The following is a 21,239-nucleotide window of genomic DNA, read 5'->3' as shown; positions in this document are numbered from 1 at the left end:
ACTTTCTGTGACCAGTGGTAATCTGGGACACAAAGCAAGAACACGTTGAGCAAAGCAAGTTACTTGTTGCACCTCACCAAGGCAAGCCAAGCAAGACCTACCTCCAATCAATAAAAATCACCTCATTTACTATCTTAAACCCACTTTTCTCACTAAGCCAGAGACTTGCTGTTGGCTCAGTCAAACCAGATTTGAGCAGAGTTTTTGTTCAACCCACCCAAAACCCTCCCAAGGAGCACATTACTGCTACAAAAAAAGCTGCTACCCTTGCTTCTTCTCAAGGGCCATCCCCTACAAGAATATAATTTCCTCACCCACCCCTTTCTGCAAACACCCAACTCTTCCTCCTTTGCTAACAAGGGGGCCATGGAGGGGGTCATATAAGAGACAACCCTGATCAGGAACACCTGTGCTTAAATGCACCTCTTTTCCATAAGTTATAAGTCAGTCTCTAAGAAACATCAATAATTTCTTTCTACAAGGCTTTGCTGCTTCTTTCCGTCTAGTAACTAATCTCAGCTCCTGTGATTTTAGGATGGTTTTGGGGAATCATGATGTTAAAACTCATTTCTTGTTGATGAACTAGTCCCCCTGCTTTCATATAACTAAAAATACCATGATGGAGGTCACAGAGAAAGCTGGAAATAGATCTAGAGGCCTCCTAAAGGCTAAAATAGAAAAGAAGGTAACTAAAAAGAACAGTTGACTTATTACTGCTTGAAAAAAAGCATTGTATTTCCCAGCTAACTGGGGCAAATAAACCAAAGCTGAGACTGGGCATTCTATTAATAGACTGTGATATCCAGGGTTATCTCATGGTGCCCCATGGGCTGACTTGTGACTTTCAGCCATTTGGGTTTGCCAGAATGGAAGTACCTAAAATACAGCCGGTGGTTTCTCTGCTGCAAAGCTTCAGGACTGAGCCACGACCCACAGGGACCTAATGGAGGTGGGCTCGGCCCCGTCTCTCCCCCAGGCTCCTTTTTTGAACATGGGCAAGGCAGTTCTTCAAGGGGTTTCAAGCCAAAGCAGCCCTAAAGATGTAGGTAGAGATCCACCATTGAGTCTGGAAATCCCATTTGATGTAAAGCCCAGTTGCCCACCACTGCAGGAGGGTCATGGGGGGTGCTGTGGGCAGGGGAGATTTCATAGCACTTGGGAGATTTTCTTTTCCCTTTTGCTGTGTTTCATGGCTGTAAACAGCCCTGTAAGGCTCTCTGCAGCTGCTCAATGTTCAAACCAAAAATCCCCGAATGTTTGCTTCGGTCCTGTCATTTATTAGCTGGCAAGACATTAATTTTCACTCGTTTATCTTGATGCTCTGTTCACCCCCAGCTGTTGCGACTGCAGAGGGATAGGATACCAGCAGCTAATAAACAGGATGATAACATAACTTCCTGCATTGCGGAAAAGAATTACTAGCACTTTTAGAGCATACATTACTTTAACACGCCATTTTTCTGTAGCGCACATTTTATTTCACATTTTTCATTCTTTGCTAGCAACATTTTTACTCCCAATGGATGCTGCAAGGCAAGCCCATCCAAAAAACTTGCAGCTCTTCCATAAACCTCTTCTGCCCAGAGGGGAGGGAGACAGTCCAATGGGGTTGGATGCGTGGTTGTCACAAGCTCAATGCTTTTTGCAAACCTCAGCTCTGAGACTTACAGACATTTCTGTATTTGTGTGCTCAGAGGAGGAACCCTGCAGCAGTGCCCATGGCTAATCCTGCACCCAGGGGGAAGCAGAGCCCAGGTTTCCCCTCCCCATGTGTCCTTTGGGTGTACCCAGGTTTTCTGGGAGCAAGCTGTAAATCAGGGACACAGCCCAGCAGAGCGGGTTCGCTCCCACTGGAGGTACTGGGAGGTTTGGCTTGGACTGAAACAGCCAGAAAGATGGATGGGTGCCAGCTAACAAGGATGATTTTTTAGTCTTTTTATGAATGGTAGTGATATCTCTGGGCTGCAGCAGCTGCCTCTATAAATCAAGGAGTTGCCAATAACAGGGAAGACTTGTCACATCTTAATGCTGTGTGCTAGCTGCTGGCTCTGGGTGCCTATTAAATGTCTCTCCACCTGGCATTATTATTATTATTATTATTCACAAATGTGGGGGGAAAGGTAGAGGCTAGCTTTTGCCTGAGTCATGATATATGGCATCCATAAATGCCATTTGGAGCACAAAGAAGAGCGAATGCTGCAAACCCCTTCTCCCAAGAAGGACCAGACCCCAACCCAGCTTTGACACGCAGGGAGCCAGTGGAAGTGTCAGGATCACATCAAGGTTTGGGAAACAAGGTGGAGGTTGTCCACTCCTTTCCACTGACCCCTCCCCCGCCCCCTCTGATAGCCCTGAGGAGCGTCTCTTCAGTGGAAGTGGGATTATCTGTTCAGGTGTTTATTTCCAAATTTTCCCTAATTCCTGGCACTTGGTTCTGTTTCTGGCCATGCCAATGATGGCCATCTGTGTAACTACCACAGCTGTCCTTAAAGAGGGAGTTAGTCTTCCCCCCAGCCTTCTCTAGGCTCTTGTATTGGTTATAACTCTCTGGATTGATGGAGTTAGCAAGGATGGTAATAAGAAAATTGATTTTTTTTTTATACTTTTTTTATGATGACCTGGTTAATAGATTGATGTATTTGAATCACTTTTGGCTCATTTGAGTAACTGAGCTCCTTTGGGGGAGTGAAAAGTATTAAATCACTGCATTCCCTTTTGGGAGGATATTTTCTCCATTAAGCAAGCCTTGCTGGTTTCTGCTCTGTAGGCTTGGAAACGAAGATTAAATAATAAATTGGCCATCTCTATGACAACAGATACATAGCTTTCCTGAAGAAGACATTGTTTCAGAAGACTTGCCAGGTGGATCACAGATAAGAAACTTCCAAAAATTACATTTTTGGCTCCAACATGTAAAATATTATTCTTGATGCCTTTCCCAAATGTGATCAGGCAGCACAGGCTATTCCACTGCCGGGGCTACAGGAGTCCAAGGGCTTTTTGCTGTACAGCCAGATCATGCGGCTCACTTGGGTCTGGAGTAATTAAATTTCCATTTGTATGTTTGGGACAGCTGAAAAGGTGAGCTGAGGCAGGGGGATGTTTGGGCAACTATTATTTTGGCGTTTGTAAAAAATAAAGTAAGAAAGGGCAGCAGCAAGAGGGAACACGTTGGCCAAGATGTTTCAGCTGGTCATCCATGGGTAAGGAGGACAGGTGAAAGGCCATCATATATTTTAAGGGTTGGTGGTAGAAACCTAGGCTGACCATTTTCCTATATATTAGGTATTACCTGGTACAGCATAGGTATGAAGAAAGTCATCTGGGTCCACAGAAGTGATTAAATGCCAGTTATGTGAAGGATGATTCCTCTTCCAATGAAATCCTTGCTACGAAGCAGACTGGCCAGCACTAAAATATTTTTCTCCTGCCAAAGTGCCACAAAAGCATTGCAAAACCACATGGTTTGGCTTTTCTATCTTGTGTCTCATCCATGCCTGGCCAGCACTGCCGCTGTTTCTTACTCTCCCTGTTTTTCTCCCTCAGGTCTCACACTGGGTGCTTTGAAACAAAAAGAATAAAAGGAAAACTCAGATAAAAGACCAAAATGAGGAAACACAGACATTTGCCCTTTGTGGCAATGTTTTGCCTCCTACTCTCAGGCTTTTGTTCAGTTCATGCCCAGCAGCAAGCAGGTAAGACCGGACTGCTTTACCTGACTTTGCCCCCGTACAAATGTGCCGCTAGTTCACACCGATGCATTTGCACTATTTGGTTTTTAAAATGCATGTCAATGGTACGTTGTGGTTTACCTTCTGCTCCTCAGTTCCCGCTTGGCTGAGGGTCCTTTCGGACCCAGACCTTGGCCAATGTGCGCGCGATGCCTTCCTGAGCATGTCGCTGGCCGGTGGCGTGCCATTGAGGATGCTCTGCGGGGGACAGGGGTGCGGGACGTGCACCCAGGGTGGCCCCAAGTGGGTTTTCTCCTGGGCAGAGCTGTTTTGCCCTCCTTGCATGTGTAGGAGGGCATTTTGCAGTGAGACAAACACTGCCGCCAACCTGCAGAAAGGCTGTTTGGTTTTTTTTAAGAGGAGGTGCTGGTGTCTTTGGGACTATAGCTGGTGTCACGGGGAGGGGGGTGTTAGCAACAGAAAAAATATGGAAAACTCATGCCGGCACCTAGGCTGCTTAAATTGAGCAGCTCTTTCCTCCTTGAGCACCACCGCGGAGCCGGCAAAGCCCTGAGCCAGCAAAAAAAGCACAGGAGGCCACGGGTGGTTTGAAGCCAAGCGAGCCCAAATTAATATGTGAAGCCGCAGGCGTCTTTGTCTGGCTCAGGGCTGGTGTCCAAACCCGTGCAGCGAGGGTTCGGGAGGGGAGAAGCATCTCGCCTCCTCCTCCCCTTGAAGGGTGGGTCGCATGCTGTCCCCTCCTGTCTCCCAACGCCTGCGCTGCCGGGGCGCTGATGGCTGCCTGGTTTTTCCCCAGAGCTTCTCGTTTTGCTGCGGGCGATAAGGGGAAGCTAAGCTTCACTTTCACCATGTGAAAGAGGCCGTCGGTCGTTTGGGCGAGGAGGAGGAGGAGGCATGCTTGCGCTGACTGATAGAAAATCCTAAACCCCCATCTGTTTTTTTAAAGCTGTCAAAACCGTTGCTGTGGCTGATATAATATTTCTAGTGGATTCCTCCTGGAGCATTGGGAAGGAACATTTCCAACTCGTTCGAGAGTTTCTGTATGATGTTGTAAAAGCTTTAGATGTGGGAGGAAATGATTTTCGCTTTGCCCTGGTCCAGTTCAGCGGAAACCCCCACACAGAGTTCCAGTTAAATACCTACCCCTCTACCCGAGACGTCCTGTCCCATATTGCCAACATGCCTTACATAGGGGGAGGCACCAAGACTGGAAAAGGATTAGAGTACCTAATCGAGAACCACCTCACTAAAGCTGCTGGAAGCAGAGCCAGTGAAGGCATCCCCCAGGTTATTATAGTGTTAACGGACGGACGATCCCAGGATGATGTGGCTCTGCCATCATCTGTCCTTAAATCGGCCCATGTAAACATGTTTGCGGTCGGCATCCAGGATGCAGTGGAAGGGGAGTTAAAGGAAATAGCGAGCGAACCCTTCGATATGCACCTTTTCAACCTAGAGAATTTTACCGCTCTCCATGGCATAGTTGGAGACTTAGTGGCGAGTGTCCGTTCATCCATGACTCCAGAAAAGGCTGGGGCCAAAGGACTGGTTAAAGACATCACAGGTAATGGCTGACTGCTGATGGCTCCCATCAGCATGGTATCTGCTGGCGTTGCACTGTTTAAAGCCTTTGTAGGAGCAAGACTGAGATGGACGTTCAGAGGTTTAAAAACAAAGGTTTGAAGCGTGTGGCCCCGTGTTTGTAGCTATCGAGCATGTCGTTGTTTGCAAACCGAGCTGGCATCCCTGCCAGAGCTGCCAGGAGGTAGCGCAGGAGCCCTTGGATGGGCAGCAGCCTGTTGCGGCCATGCTTTCGCACCCATGGCATGGAAATACAAATGTAGGAAGCTCTGCAGAGTTATTAAATTGCCCCAAGGCAGGGAACTAGGAAAGGAACACACCAGCTGTGATGGTGACTCTTTGAAGCCCTGACCAAAAACCCTCTGGAGACTGAGAAGGTCACTGATGGCTGCAGGGACACCATGAAGGATGTCCCCTTGCAGCTAGCAGGGGAGATAGGCAATGTGCTCTCCAGAAAGTCACCTTCTTGGCTGAAGACAGCTAAAGCAGATCGGTGGAGAACTTCTCCGCTGAAACCCTGAGCTGGCCCTTAGCCTCTCTCCTCATCCGCTTAGAGAAAGTGTGTGGTTGTAGAGTCCCTTTTGCGATGCCACTCAAATGCCTTCTCTACAAGCCGATGGCTTCCACATGCTGGAGTTCTGGACCCTTCCCGTAACTGAAACCTCTCTGCAAACCATGTTGGCTTCAACAGGTCTGTGCTGAACCACAAGCCAGGGGCCCAATTTGCCTGGCAAAAAATAAGACAGTCTTCCTCCATCCCTTCTCTGTTTATGAAATTTCAGCATGCAAAGGGTCTTCTGAGCAGCTTTGTTGTGTTTCAAAACAGAAGTCCCAGAGATCAAACCTTTCTTTTTATTCCTGAGACTCCATCTGAAGGTCAATAGCTTGTGGGGTGATGTAAGGCAACAGTAGTGTAATGAGGCAGTGTGACATTAATCCCCCTGTGTTGTCTTGCCTGATTAACCCTCACGCCAGCCCCACTGGGTGCTCTCCATCACTGCATGACACCGAGCAACACCAAAAGGCTGTGCTCACGTGTGTTTTTATTGTGCAAAGTGCTTGACAGGGCAAATATCCAGATCACGTGAAAGCCACAGGGAAGAAAAGCAGCCGCCCCAGAAAGATGACATAAGGTTCTCCAATTCTAAGAAAATCATGTCAATATACATGAAAAATGAATGTTATACCCAACCTGCTGACAGCGCTGCAGTGGCTGTTCGGCATCTTTGCCGTGAAGGACCCCAGTGCTTCCCTGTTGAAATCAGCGGGGGAATTGGTCTTTGGTGGCTGGCTCTGTCGTCCTCTGGGGCACACCAGCAGGTAACCCCATAGTACATAAACATCTGGAGTCACAGACATTTCTTTAAAAGCTTTAAAGGCAAATTCCTACTTCATGTATATCATGCATTTCCAAGTTCATTTCTACTGAAAGATATTTTTTGCAAGTGTCTCCTTACCCCACTATGACACAAATTTAAGCTAATCCTACTATCGTAGTTTTGCCCCTGTGTGACTTGCATGGGCGATCTACGGAATATCATCAAACCCGGGAAAAGATGTTATGGGTCCTAAACATTGGATGACAATAGTGTGCAAAGCATGGTACAGATAACTGTTTGCATAAGGGTTTAAGAAGTCATTTATTCAGCTGATAACTCCATGTAGTATTAAAAAAGCCGTGGATGTTATGCTAGAAATGAGCCCTGATATGAAACAGAAATGTAAAAAAACCCCAGTCCTATAGTATTTCCAGTATAGAGTGCCAAAGCTGTTGGTCTGTGGCAGTCCCCAGAGCTGACTAGCGTAAGTATGAAAGTCAGCCCTAAGTTTGCCCTGATGTATTCGTTAAATCTTAGCTGTCTGTCTCATCTGACCCTCCTTGCTTAGTTGTGTAACAAGCATGCTTTTATTTGTTCTCCAGCACCAGCTTGTTCCATAAATGTGCACTGAAGTACAAGTTTTTTTTACAGTGATGACAAATTATCCAACGCATCTGTTTCCTATCTATTTTCTCTCCTGTGTGAGTGACCCATGCTGCTGTGATGACACCCATTGGTGTCTGAAATCTCATTTCTCAAAAAGATGTCCAGGGCATCTAAAGCAGCGCTGGGTACAACTGCTTTGAGATTTCCCTTTTATTTATATGATGAAGTAGAACGTGTACATCCCAACTGAAAATGGCACAGTAAAGACAACCCTAAGCACCCCTAAATTTCAACCCAGTGATGGAAAAATAAATTCTGGAGCCCTTTGCAATTCTGAACCCCGCTGATGTTCTCGAAGCCAACACTGGCTATTGAGTTGGCCCAGGGAAGCGATGATGCCCTGGAGACCTTCTCCTTTGTCGCTAGAATTGTAGCATTATTTGAATCTCTTGGTGGCATTGGGATGTATGAAAATATTTACTAGAAAAACAACTGAACAGGCAAAAAAAAAAAAAGAATTATTGACACGGCTGGTTAATAGCAAAGACCGCAGGTTTATTCCTGGCCTTGCTAAACTACATGCCAGTTTTGCTACTGGTTTCACCTTCGGCTTTCAAAAGTTGAGAGCTGGGTTGGATTTCCAAATGTTGCTTGTCATTCATTTGCAAACAGTCTGAAATTTGATTTCTTAACAAGATTGGAGAGTAAGAGCATGGAAACATCTGAGCATGCTTTGGGGTCTTCTCCCCCCCCGCCCCCCCCTTTTTGCATGCGTATAGCTGTTGGTGACGTTGATGGTAAAATTAGTTGAGCAAAAGGAGTCAGAGCAGACACCAGGACATTTTGGGTCTGCTTCGGTAAGTCTCACAGCAAAAATGCTTCCCTCAACAACCATGTGCATGCCATATAAAAGTTTTGTTCAGTGTGTGTATAATCTCAGCAGATGCTTGCGATCATCTGCGTATGGTCACAACAAATAGAGTTGGATAATTGTGTCATGACTGATTTCATCACCCTGTTTTAACCTGATTCTGCATTCCTTGATTGAATATCCAGAGTCCATATGAAAAATACAGACCAGACCCCTCTATCGATAGTCAACGCATCTTTGTGCAAAATAATTAATGCAAGACAATTTTTGCATGGCACATGTTGACAATTGTGCGGGTCAGTTTGCTGGACAAATACCATCGTGTGTATGCTGGCAGCTGGTAAAAGAGTTACAGTGCAAGAATAATAACCAAAACCTTTTCAATTGTTTCTAGCAAATGCATTTCAAATAATAAGCCTTCATGGTGGGAGAAGCCAATATATTCAGCTCCTGTTTTTAACCAGCAAAAGAGCAGAACTACAACAGAGAGGCTGAAACTTTCCATGCATCCAGTAAATGGTGGCTTTTTTCTTAAAAAAAAAAAAAAAAAAAAAAAAGACTCCAATGAGGAAAATAGCCTACGAATATTACTGTCCTCACCCACTATATTCAGGCTGAATTACCATTAAAATTCACCTTCTTCTTTTGGCTCTTAATAAATATTTGGACAGTACTGGCCACTGATGGAATGGATCTAGATTTCAAAAAATTATATTTCCCCAAGTTTTCTCCTTGCATGCCAATAACGCTGACCCCCGTGTAACTGCAGCTACCGGCTCGGTTGTGTTTGCTTGAGCCATCTCTTGATGGGTAGTGGATGCTACTGGGATGGGGCTGGGAGCTCGTATTCAATCAGAATGCAGAACTAAGAGGCAAATGTCACCTCCTCAGTGAACATGTGTTTTGTTTTCTCATTTTCGTGTTTCTTACTGGTTTTCCAAGAAACATGTCAGAACACTGTACAACCGCATGTAATCACTCATTTTAATGCTTTCACCTTTTGCATTTCTTTTTTTAAAGCTCAAGAGTCCGCTGACCTTATTTTCCTTATTGACGGATCAAACAACATCGGAAGTGTCAATTTTCAAGCCATACGTGATTTCCTTGTAAATTTGATTGAAAGCCTCAGAATTGGAGCTCAGCAAATACACATTGGGGTGGTGCAGTATAGTGATCAACCCAGAACCGAGTTCGCTTTGAACAGCTACTCCACAAAAGCGGATGTTCTGGATGCCGTGAAGGCACTTAGTTTCCGCGGTGGCGAGGAAGCGAACACCGGTGCAGCACTGGAGTTTGTGGTGGAGAACCTCTTCACCCAGGCGGGAGGCAGCAGGATAGAGGAAGCGGTGCCTCAGATTTTAGTGCTGATAAGTGGTGGAGAGTCTAGTGATGATATCCGAGAGGGCTTGTTAGCAGTGAAGCAAGCTAGTATATTTTCGTTTAGCATTGGGGTCCTGAATGCTGACAGTGCAGAGCTGCAGCAGATTGCTACTGATGGAAGCTTCGCATTTACTGCCCTGGATATCCGTAACCTTGATGCTCTTCGAGAATTATTACTGCCCAACATTGTTGGAGTGGCCCAAAGACTCATTTTGTTAGAGGCCCCAACCATTGTGACTGAAGGTATGTATGCCTTTCTAGACTGTTGCATTTCGATGAATCGATGAATGAATGAGCTTTTGCACGCTTTAAAACCACATTTTTTTTTAATTTAAATTTTTCATTTTTTGCAATGCATCTCTGGTCTGGTCATGGAGAAACAATGGGAAAGACAAATAGACTTGCAGCTAATGTGCAGAAACTCATTTGCTCAGTGGGTTATCTTTTGAAAACTGTGAGGTTTTGTGCAAATAACTGGCATGGCATGAGGTTTTAAAGCACACAAGCAGAGTATAAAGAAGCTCATATAATCCTTATTGGGGTATCTAAGCACCCCAGGAGTAAATACTGCAGCACTGTCAGTTCTGAAAACATTTATGTCATGTAAGCTTACATTATATGTCCGTTGAAAGTGTCACGAGAATGAAATTTGTCGGGGGAAGCTAACGGGGATGTTAAATGGATCTCTATTCACAGAGTTGAAGTTATCAGCTTGATAAAACAGTAAAATTCCATACCTCATTGAAACTGTGCACTATCCTTGGGAGAAGAGTGAAATTCCTGTGTTGTTGAACTTAAAAGCAAAACAGCCCTTAGTTCTTCTGAAGTGAAATCCCTACCTTGCTAACATATATTTCCCTTCAATCTGTAAGCTGAGGAAGCTTACACCTTTCCATGAGGCCATGGGAAATGAAAACGTAAGTGTCAATATTCCACTTAGGTCACTTTGGCACTCTTAAGTCCCCATTGACATTATTTCTGGACTAGCATTACCTTGGGTGCAGTAGAATAAAGGATACCTGGATTTATGGAGCAAGCAGGTGATTAAGAGTTTCTCACCCTATGGTTTTATGACTAAGTTAAATTTACTGATAGAGAGGCTTTATGAAAGACACAGTATGTTGTATTTCAGAGGCCCCTGGAAAGGCCCCAGCTGGAGTTGCTGCATTTAATTACCAGGACGCTTAATGTGAACAACACTTTTGGGATCCAAGTGCCAGTCTGGAGTTCTGTACATACTGTTCAACTCGTGATGTACATTGACATATAAAACTGCATTCCATATGTCTTCGCTGATCTGTGTCTAAACATGATTGCTATCCTGTGGCTCAAATCAAAGGGAGGAATTTTCCTAGAAGATCATTTTATGACATTGCCTTGATTATTCCAGGAAAGACATAAAGAACTTTTGCCTGTAGTACCCTACAAGAACCACATTTAGCTAAATAAGCTGAAGTTGGCGTGTCTAGCTAAAATAAGCGTGCCAGGGCCCATCCAAGTCAATGGAAAACCTCTCTTTCTGCCCCTCTAGTTTTTAACAGTTTGAATGGCGAGATTCAAAATGTTGGTACATTTGGTTTCATCTGCACTTGCATATTTTTCACTTAAAATGCCAGCTCATTTTAAGAAGGTACTACAGTAGCATCAGCCTGTGCAGTTACATATAGATGGATATGCTAAATGGAGAAGTGGGTATTTTCAAAGGAGTTTTAGGGAATTTCCTTTTCCTAGTATCCATGGAAATTAATTTTGACTGGTGTGCTTGATTCACATCAGTGCCTTGGAAGTCTGCAGCGTAAAGCACTGGTTTGGGAGACACACCGCAGCCCGAAAGGACTGCCAAATCCATTGAGGTGCCAAGCATTCCTGTGAAATACTGAAGTCACCTCGCTTCACTTTAGCTCTCTGGCTGTACGCTAGTCCTCCTGGGATGAATGGATGTCTCAAAGTGCCTTTCTGCCTCTCTTCTCCCCTCTCCTTTAGCTACTGGGGGAGCCTGGATGATAAATTAGATGAGGTGCTTCACTAAAGATAGCTGAGATGGCAATGAGGAGGGAACTATGTAGGGCTGGGTTCAATATTGACACCCTCCAACATTCCCAACTTTTAGAGTCAAAGATATAATGCTTTGATCCCAAATCCTTTGAAATTCCTGGAAGACTTGCCATCAGCTTTACTGGGCTCTGGATCAGACCCTCTGGGATGTGAACAGCCTTGCTTAACTGCTTTTGCTTTAATTGTGTCCATTGAAAATAGCACTGTGGGGTGTTTCTTCCTGTGGGTTTTGGTTTCGGTTCTTGCATTCCTCTTCTCTAAGGAAACATACTGCAGGATTTGAGAGCTGCAAAAGGAATGAGTGGTGGAGGGAGTTATTCCTTCCCAGCCTCCCTCAACTTTGCAAAGCCCCTTTGATGTTTCCCACAAACTTCTATATAAAGTCAAAGTTTCCAGGGTCTCCATTTTTGGGTATCTAGCTGCTGACATGCTAAGGAAGTGCTTTGGACATCTCTCCTGGGTGATACAAGGCAGAAATTTCAGCCTTTGTTATCCATTTGGAAAGGTTCCTGTTTTCAGCCCTCTCCTCCTCGGAGTAACTGATGAGGAAAAAAACGTGGCTGGGGAGATAAATGTTGGAAATCATGGTTCTGGGAAAGGGATCATTTGAACAAATCCTTGTTGCTTTGTGAGTAGCTCTGTTTTGACAGCCTGGGCAGTCAACTGCAAGACACTGTCAGCTCATGTGAGGCTGTATCTCAGGGAGGGTACCACCACATCTGTTCCGTGCAGGTTGTCATCATTTTGTGTCCGACACCACAGCAGGCTATTTTAAGCTTTAAATTTTGACAATTGGTCCTTAATCAAACAATTTCCAGCAAGACTCTGTGAGAGACTTTTGCAAAGGCTCACACTAGCTGGCAGAGGCAGGTCTCTCAGGGTCCAAGGGCAGAAGGGGCAGCCAAGTTGCAGATGTCATCTCCAGCTCTATGTCACTCCTTGGGGTAGCCCAATCTCATGGCACTTACCCGTAATGAGAAACCTGACAGAGACCGGCCTTGGAAGCACTGCTTTCCGTGGCCAGCTGGTGTCCGGCCAAGGAGGACTGCAGCCAAAGCTTTGTTCTTTGTTCAAATCCAAAGTAAATAGCCTCCACACAGAGCAGCCCTGATGGGCCGAGTAGCTGCCCTTTTCCATCCAGGCAGGACAAGAGAGTGTTTGCTACCACTTGCCCTGAGGTGTGAGATCCCGACAATGCTGGGTCTCCTCTTCCCCCAGGCTGTGCACTGGGTGTAGCAGTGAGCCTGGGAGGTGATGGACCTGCCACCTTGAATATTGACCCCATCTCAGGAGCTCTTAGGTGGGTAGGTGATTTAAGGTCACCCCAAGTCCAACATAACACAGTGATCCATAATGCCCCAACATAACTTGGAAGCAACACAAGGTTTCCTTTTTCACTTCCATGGCATGAAATGGGGGAGGTGATGATGTGAGTGGAGTTGTCTAAAAGATGGTATTAAGATTATCTCCCATGATGATCATGTATAATGCTTTTATCATAATGGTATTGGTCTTGTTAGTATTTACTGGGTTTTTGTGTACATTCGCTGTGTTAAATATGATGATGCTTTGGTTCCAATGCTGCACAACAGGTTTTTTTTTCCTCCCTAACCTTTCTTCAAACTTAGCCAGGGAACTGGAAAGCTAATTGTGCTCTTTGTGTCCTACACCATCACCAATAATAAAGTTTCAGAGATTACAACCTAGGCAACCGGTTTTGTTAAAGACATGGCAACCAGAATATAATACAGCTCTTCCATGACGGGGCTAGCTGTGCCAAGAAAAACCATAACTTGTTTTTGTTAGATAAGGAATAAGATGTAGGATGTGAAGACCCAAAGTCCAGGTATGTTGAGTAAGTGAAGACTGTTCTTTTCTTGTGTCATTGCTCTTGGGAACCTAATCCTTCTGAGACCAAACCACACTCTGGCATGATTCAGATGGCTCCACTGCAGATGGAGCATCACCTGCTTATTTTATCTTATGTGCCAGCTGAGTGCCAAGATTTCTCCTGACTGTTTGCCTGCCTTTCTTTTTTTGACATGTATATGCATTTTAATACCACATTTTATAAACAATGCCATTCTTGCAACTCTTCAACTCTTCTGTGTTTTAGAAAGGGGAAACACTGAATTGGAGTTCTTATTAGCCCTCTGCTAGAAGCTAAAAAATAATTCTGTTTTGAAAGCAAGACCCTTTTAAAGGTGTTGAGAGTAACAGTACTTCAAGCAAACAAGAATTCCTAAACATTGCTGAACTATTGACATAGAATTGATGCACAGAGTGTGGTGAAGGCTTCTGCTAATATTATGTTCATGTGTTACTTGCAGTTATTGAAGTGAACAAGAAGGATATAGTCTTCCTGATAGATGGCTCAACTGCATTGGGGACTGGCCCCTTTAACTCAATTCGTGATTTCGTTGCCAAAATTGTCCAAAGGCTGGAGGTTGGACCCGACCTGATCCAAGTTGCAGTGGCGCAGTACGCAGACACTGTGAAGCCAGAGTTTTATTTTAACACCCACCAGAGCAGAAAGGATGTGATGGCTAACGTGAAGAGAATGAAGCTGATGGGTGGTACGGCACTCAACACTGGCTCGGCACTGGACTTTGTGAGGAACAACTTCTTCACCAGTGCTGCTGGGTGCAGGATGGAGGAAGGGGTGCTCCCTATGCTGGTACTCATCACTGGTGGTAAGTCCAGGGATGCTGTTGACCAAGCCGCGGCAGAGATGAAAAGGAACCGGATAGTGATCCTTGCCATTGGGTCGAGAAATGCCGATCTGGCAGAACTTCAAGAAATTGCCCATGAGAGAGATTTTGTGTTCAACCCAAATGACTTCCGTGTTCAGTTCATGCAAGCCATTCTTCCTGAAGTACTGTCACCTATCCGGACACTCTCTGGAGGACTGATTATCCAAGAACCACCATCAGGTAATTAATTACCTTTTTCTAATTAAGGAGATATGGTTTATATGTTTGTCAACTCTTATTCTATGACATGTAGAGATAAAGGGGGAAAAAAAGCATCAAGCACATGTTTCAGCATAGCTAAATGTTGTCTCTTGGACTTGCAAAATGTGCCTGAACAGATCGGTGAATTTGATAGCATGGTGGTTGTTACAGCTTTGTCATTCCTTTCTGGAGATTTTTGTCCCATTCCCAATTTGTCACCAACATTTAAAGGCCTGGATGTGGAAGATGTGCTTTACTAGTTAGGTACTGAAATCGTTCAGTGGAGGCTTTTTCTCTCACTTAGGGTTTGTGTAACCTATGAACAGGACACACTGTGAATGTTATAATCTCTTCCCCAATTTGAAAATCATCCACAGTAGATATTTGCTCAAGAAAGCTTAAAAGTTTCTTCTGAGTGTAAAGAAAATAAGCAGGTTTGTTCATGGAGATGTTCAGAGAAAGCTAGCCTGGCATTGTTGGACTGAAACTTACCCTTTAAGAACATATTTACAGTTTTCTTATCACTTACTCAGCTCAAGCCCTAAGAGGCTCACGAGACTATTGCAGTGTTGATTTTAATTTAATCTGTTTAGAAGATGATCCAAAGCCCTGTGAAGCCAGTGGATTCTTTTTACTTGGTCTTGCCATTGACATCAGTAGACTTTGGAAGCAATCCAATCGCTAGTCATGTCTTTTGAGGCAGTTTCCCCTGCATTTCAAAAGGTGTTCTAGCTGCATAGAGATTTTATACCAAATTTCTCAGGATTTCTTCCAGATAGAGATGCTTGAGGTTGAATTAATGTTGCGCTAGGTCATATCTGAACCTTGCATTTCTGTCTCATGGCATATAAACATTAGAAAAACAGGACTTCTTCCAGCTGCCAGTAAGGTCAATAGTGAGGTTCCCATTGGCTTAAGTGGGTGTTGATCCACGTCCATATTTTTTCTAGTCTCTCCAAGTAATTTAAAATTATAAAATGCAGTGCAAAAGAAACTGAGTTTTTGGAAAGGGTCCTTAAAGAATTAAAGCTTATGACGGATTTACATGAAGAGAAGACATTTTAAAATCAGTTTGCCAATACTTGTCCTTAATTAAGATGAATATCACAGGACTTATCATTTCATAAGCTTTTTTTCAGAATGTGTTTCCTGCTAATACAGTTTTGCATGGCTATACACCAAACCTGACATTTTTGTTTTTCAATGTAAATTAAAAATGTTCCTATACTTCCTTGTTCTTTAGAGCTCATTCATGCAGCTTCTCTTTTTTTCCAGTCCTTTTGCTCTACTGTAGTCATAGCTATTCACATACACAGTAAGCAAGTAATCATATCCTACTCCATAAAATAACTGTTATTAGTAATATAACTGATTTTGACACTGGGCAGTCTGTTACATTTCAGTTAGGTATTGTCTCACCCTGGGCCTTGAATGACACTTTTCTGGGAAAAATTAAAAATACAGAAAGCCAAGACAATCTGTAAGATCTGAGAGCAATGCCTGTACTCCAAAGAGCCCTTTTATCCCTTTTGGTTTTAATATGTCAGTATTTATATAATTTATATATAGGACAGCAAGCGTACAGGGACAAGGCAAGCTAGAGAGATGGATGAATATAGACATATACCCATAAGTAAATACTTTAAACAGAAAGGTAATGAACAGAATTAGCAATGGGCATAAATATATTCTTGAATAACTTATTTGGAGGAAGGCACCCAGGGGGGATGCATTGGATAAGCCCACTCATCAGTTCTCTGAGATCTTATTTAAAGTTTCAGCATTTTGGTCTGTCATCTGGACATGATGTGTTTAGAGAAAAAAAACACAGGGGCATGATCCTGTGGTGTCTTTGGGGTGACACTGCAGATCTGTGTCTTGGGGCTCAGATGCTGGGAGACAGCCCAGGAAGGATTTAACCTTGAAAAAGGAGCTGAGAACTGGCTGGTTACTGCCAAAAGTGGGAAATTCCTGCCTCTTCAACAGCCCACAAAATGGATGGCTACAACTGCAGACATCAAAATGCAGTTTGCTGCATCAAATGCAGATGCCAAAAAGGCAGGTGTCTCAGGCAGCCATTGCAGTCTTGTCTGGACCAGCTTTTCTAAGCCTAATAGTAAAAGCTATTTTTAATACCCATTCAAAATACCAACCAAATTGGTTACTTGGCAGAAGCGTTTTCCCATGCATGTGGAGCCTAAGTCTGTGCCGCGGGCCAGCCACTGCTGGCTGCACAGCATGACCAGGGAAGTCACTGCAGGACAGGACATGGTTCTCTACATCTAGGGATGCATGGGAGCATCCCTGTGGAACAGGGGATTGCTTAATAAGGGGGCGATAGTGCTGGGTGTCAAAGCACACTTCAGATGCCAGAAAGCAAAAAAGTTCCCTAAAGCTTTTTTGGAAAGCCCCAAGTAAATGCATGGTGACTTGCGGATAAGTAAGATGGCTGTAGGCATAATTCAGTGTTGCTCCACCAAACTCAGTGAAGCTGCCTTTTGCTGGCTCAGGGTCTGGCCCACAGCATGCAACTCTGGCATTAGCAGCCATTGAAAACATCTGCCACGACAGAGAGTGAGCCCCATTGATAAACCTGACATTTAAAAGACTTTTCAATACAAGTCAGAAACCTCCCCTGCCTAATTTAGTCATTTCCAGCAAGGTCCTTGTTAATTCTGTGCTGATCACACTCTTTCTCTTGTCTTTTTCTCCTCACTTCCTCCTAACAAGGTTTACATGCGTGTACAGCGTATGCTGTATGCACACATGAAAAAAAATTCTATTTTTGTTTTCTGTGATGTCTCATGTTATTTTCTGTGCTCTACTGCAGTTCAAGTAACCAAAAGGGATATCATCTTTCTTTTGGATGGATCACTCAACGTCGGAAATGCCAACTTCCCCTTTGTGCGTGACTTTGTTGCCACCCTAGTTAACTACCTTGATGTCGGCAGTGACAAAATCCGAGTTGGCTTAGTGCAATTTAGCGACACTCCTAAAACCGAGTTCTTTCTATATTCGTACCAAACCAAATCAGACATTATTCAACGTATGGGGCAGCTGAGGCCCAAGGGGGGGTCAGTGCTGAACACTGGCTCTGCACTGAACTTTGTGCTTTCAAATCACTTCACGGAAGCTGGTGGGAGCAGAATAAATGAACAAGTGCCGCAGGTCCTAGTCCTGGTGATGGCAGGGAGGTCTGCCGATCCCTTCTTGCACGTTTCCAATGAATTAGCTCGGGCTGGAGTGCTGACTTTTGCTGTTGGAGTTAGGAGTGCGGATAAGGCAGAACTTGAACAGATTGCCTTTAATCCAAGAATGGTATATTTTATGGATGATTTCAGTGCTCTGGCAGCTTTACCCCAGGAGTTAAATAAGCCTATAACAACATATGTTAGTGGAGGTGTGGAAGAGGTTCCACTCGCCCCAACAGGTAATACCTACCTTCCTTCATGTTGACTGCATTAAGTTAATCTTGTTTTTCTTGACTGTTTGTTCCCAATGTACACCTTCACATCTGTCCAAGGCCCTGAGTCATCAAAGCGGTTAGGGCTGTGCTTAACCATCAATACGTGGCTTGACACTGACAGCTCTTAATATTGTTCAAGTCATTGCTAGCACACTTTGAAGACAGTACAATTTTAAGTCTTTTGGCACGTCAGGACCGAAGGAGGATCCGAGTGAGTCTATGCCCACCAGTTGCTTACTCAGGTGTTCCTTTTCTGTTGCCATAATAATGTCACAGCCTGTAAATGCATTGTCTGCACTAGCTCAGGCAATGGGAGCATGCACTTTTGACCACAAGCTGTGGTGTGGAAAGGTTAAGATTGTGCCAAAGAGCACAGAGGAGCAGAGGTCTAGTCAGGTACAGATGGCCGAATCCTTCTCCAAAGGCACTTTGTCAAAGTGCTGTTGTCATGCTGTCACAGAGGCTGAATTTGACTGCAGATATTCAAAGTTATCCTCCAACATTAAACCCGAAAGCTGTTGGCAAGTTTAACCCTTTTTAAACAGGTATTTGCTCACTAATTCCCTTATTGTGGCTATGTGTATATGAAGACATAAGAACAACCAGGATTGTTTAGTATGGAAAGGAGACCATTAAGATTAATATGAAAGATGTTAAGACACAGATATGAGATGTTTGGTTTTGCCTTGGGTATTCAATGAGATTAAAAGGGCATCAAATAGAAACAGGTAAAAGGTTTTTTTCTCCTCCAAAGTCATAACTTACCTATGTATTTAGATGCTCCTTGTGATGGAAATGGGAGAGGTACTTTAAGAGAATACAGAAAATGCTTTGTGTGTGTATATTTGTATGAACTAATGCATATTTGTTATCTACTGAGCCTTTAAATAGAAAAAACACCCCGACCCTCCACTGCTGTTGTACTTCATGTCTGTATTATCAGCACACTGCTAGACCATAAACATCACTGGCCTAATCTGAAACAGCCAATTTATGATATGACTGATATGATGTGATACAATATATGATATGACTATCTGGTGCCTGAATTTATTGAGTCTTAGGATAGAGGTGTCCTTGCTTTCCCTTCTTCCTCAGATAAATAAGTCTAAGGTACTGTTTAGTCCTGTAGCTTTTGAACACTTTGGTAAATGAAAATCACTTGCTTTGCATATTGAAACCCAGCTAATTTGCAGAGAAGTTTCTAGGATGACATTTAAGAAGAAAAATGCCTTCATATCTTTTTTTTCCCCTCTTTTCATTTGTGAATTTATTCTAGAAAGCAAGAAAGATATTTTATTCCTGATTGATGGCTCAGCCAACCTCTTGGGTAGCTTTCCTGCCGTCCGGGACTTTGTACACAAAGTCATTTCTGACCTGAACGTGGGTCCCGATGCCACACGAGTAGCTGTAGCTCAATTCAGTGACACCATCCAAGTTGAATTTGACTTTGCTGAACTCCCGTCTAAGCAAGACATGCTTCTCAAAGTGAAAAGGATGAAGATAAAAACTGGGAAGCAACTGAACATTGGAGCTGCGCTAGATGAAGCTATAAGGAGGCTGTTTGTGAAGGAAGCTGGAAGCAGGATTGAAGAAGGGGTTCCTCAGTTTTTGGTCCTCCTTGCTGCTGGGAGATCAACTGATGAAGTGGAGCAACCATCAGATGCTCTGAAGCAAGCTGGAGTTGTGACCTTTGCTATCAAAGCCAAAAATGCTGACCCCGTAGAGCTGGAAAGGATCGTTTATGCCCCACAATTCATTCTGAATGTTGACTCCCTCCCTCGGATTTCAGAGCTTCAGCCAAACATAGTCAACCTGTTGAAAACTATTCAGCTTCAGCCAACAGGTACAGGGACCCCCAGGGTTTCCAAGAGGCTGAAAGACATCACTTACATGCCCCCCTTCAATTTGGTAACTGGTGCAATTGTGTCTGGTGATGTTTAAAACAATTATGTAGAAACTGCTATTGTACTTGGATTTTCTTCTGGTCAGACCCTGATCCAGCAGAGCATTAAGGTCCAAACTGAATTCTAAAGATGAGTAAGGAAAAAGCCTTTTGTTCGGCTGCAAGAGTTGCAGTAGGTGCTGTTACCAGTGTGTAAAACATGGTATAAACCTGAAATAAAGGAAAGTCGTTGCCCCAGAGATCTTGTATAAATTGATGTGCAATACTGGGCAAGGGCTAGAAGAAGCAAATAAAGGCTTGTCTCAATTTCTCTTTCCATCCTCCCTTTTCTGGAGGAGTGGTAGGGAGTAAGGAGCACTGCAGCACACTGGATTCACTCTTGCTCTGTTATTTCTTACAGGATATGACAGCAGTTTCTACATTTTGTACCTACACACCAATAAATTAGATGCTCTTTACTCAGTTACCGTTACAAGCTCAGCAGATGAGTATGGATTAATTTGAAGAATAAAAAAAAAATCGTAAAAAGAATCACACGGCCACAATTATAAATTCACACTGCAGTACTGGGAATTATGCATGTCCAGCTGTGTGATTTCCTGAGGCAGCCCTAATTTGAGAATTAACCTGTCTCCCAACAGCAGGTGGGGACAAGGAAAAGTGTAATAACATCTACATCATCTCTCCGTAAAAGTTCTGGGCAGATGGACTTAGAATCATAGAAACATAAAAAAGAAGTAGGGATGGAAGGGATCTCAGGGTGCCATCTGCTACATACCCTTGTCCCCAATGGGATCTTCTTGTCCAGAACCAGCTGACATTGGTCTAATCTGTTCTGAAAACCCTCTGATGGAGGAGATTTCCCAGCCTCCATAATCAATCTGCTCAATTGCTTTTATCTCTGTCAGTAGATACTTTTCCTTAGTGTCAAACCTCAGCTTTTCTAGTCATAGTTTAAGCCTTTTTACATCTCCTTCAACTCAAGAGGATACAGATGTCAGCTCATTTGTGTGTTTTGTGTGACAGCCTTTCTTTTACTTTAAGCTTGCCATGTATGTCTTTTCTCGGCCTTCATGTCACCAGCTGTGTACCTAGCTCATTCGATCTTTCCTTGTAGGTCTTGTAGATTTTTCTAGCTTTTCACTCTTGTCCCTCCAACGTCAGCCTGCTCCAAATGACCAGAGTGTAACAACAACGGTGACCCCTGGTCATCTCTTACCCCATTCTTTCCATGTGGAGTCATCGCCCTTCCCGTGTTTGTGCAATTTCTGCCTCAACATAGACGAGTGCAACTAGTGATCTTGAATTGTATCCTCACTTTTCACACCATTTCTGTCTTGTCAAGATCATTTGGAATCCCTTTGACCACCAAGTGCTGTGAATAATTGTGCTAATTGCTCACAAATAGT

General features: G+C 43.8%; 1 protein-coding gene across 12 annotated transcripts in view; it reads left to right on the top strand.

The window, feature by feature from the left end:
* Positions 1–21,239, top strand: part of COL6A3 (collagen type VI alpha 3 chain) — a 63,570-nt gene that overhangs the window by 5,193 nt on the left and 37,138 nt on the right. For 7 of the 12 annotated variants that reach the window (XM_052791833.1, XM_052791838.1, XM_052791837.1 and 4 more), the window contains exons 2-7: positions 3,547–3,695; positions 4,639–5,256; positions 9,090–9,692; positions 13,835–14,437; positions 17,289–17,888; positions 19,204–19,770. In XM_052791833.1, the coding sequence (XP_052647793.1) occupies positions 3,608–3,695; positions 4,639–5,256; positions 9,090–9,692; positions 13,835–14,437; positions 17,289–17,888; positions 19,204–19,770 (3,079 nt within the window). In that variant the 5' untranslated portion in view covers positions 3,547–3,607. The remainder of the gene's footprint in view (positions 1–3,546; positions 3,696–4,638; positions 5,257–9,089; positions 9,693–13,834; positions 14,438–17,288; positions 17,889–19,203; positions 19,771–21,239) is intronic. The other 5 variants (XM_052791840.1, XM_052791839.1, XM_052791841.1 and 2 more) reach the window with 5 other exon arrangements.

This window comes from Harpia harpyja, chromosome 7 (genome assembly GCF_026419915.1).
Source record: "Harpia harpyja isolate bHarHar1 chromosome 7, bHarHar1 primary haplotype, whole genome shotgun sequence".
NCBI classification, from domain to species: Eukaryota; Metazoa; Chordata; class Aves; order Accipitriformes; family Accipitridae; genus Harpia; species Harpia harpyja.
The sequence above is the reverse complement of the archived record's forward strand: the minus strand, read 5'-3'. Positions and strand labels throughout refer to the sequence as shown.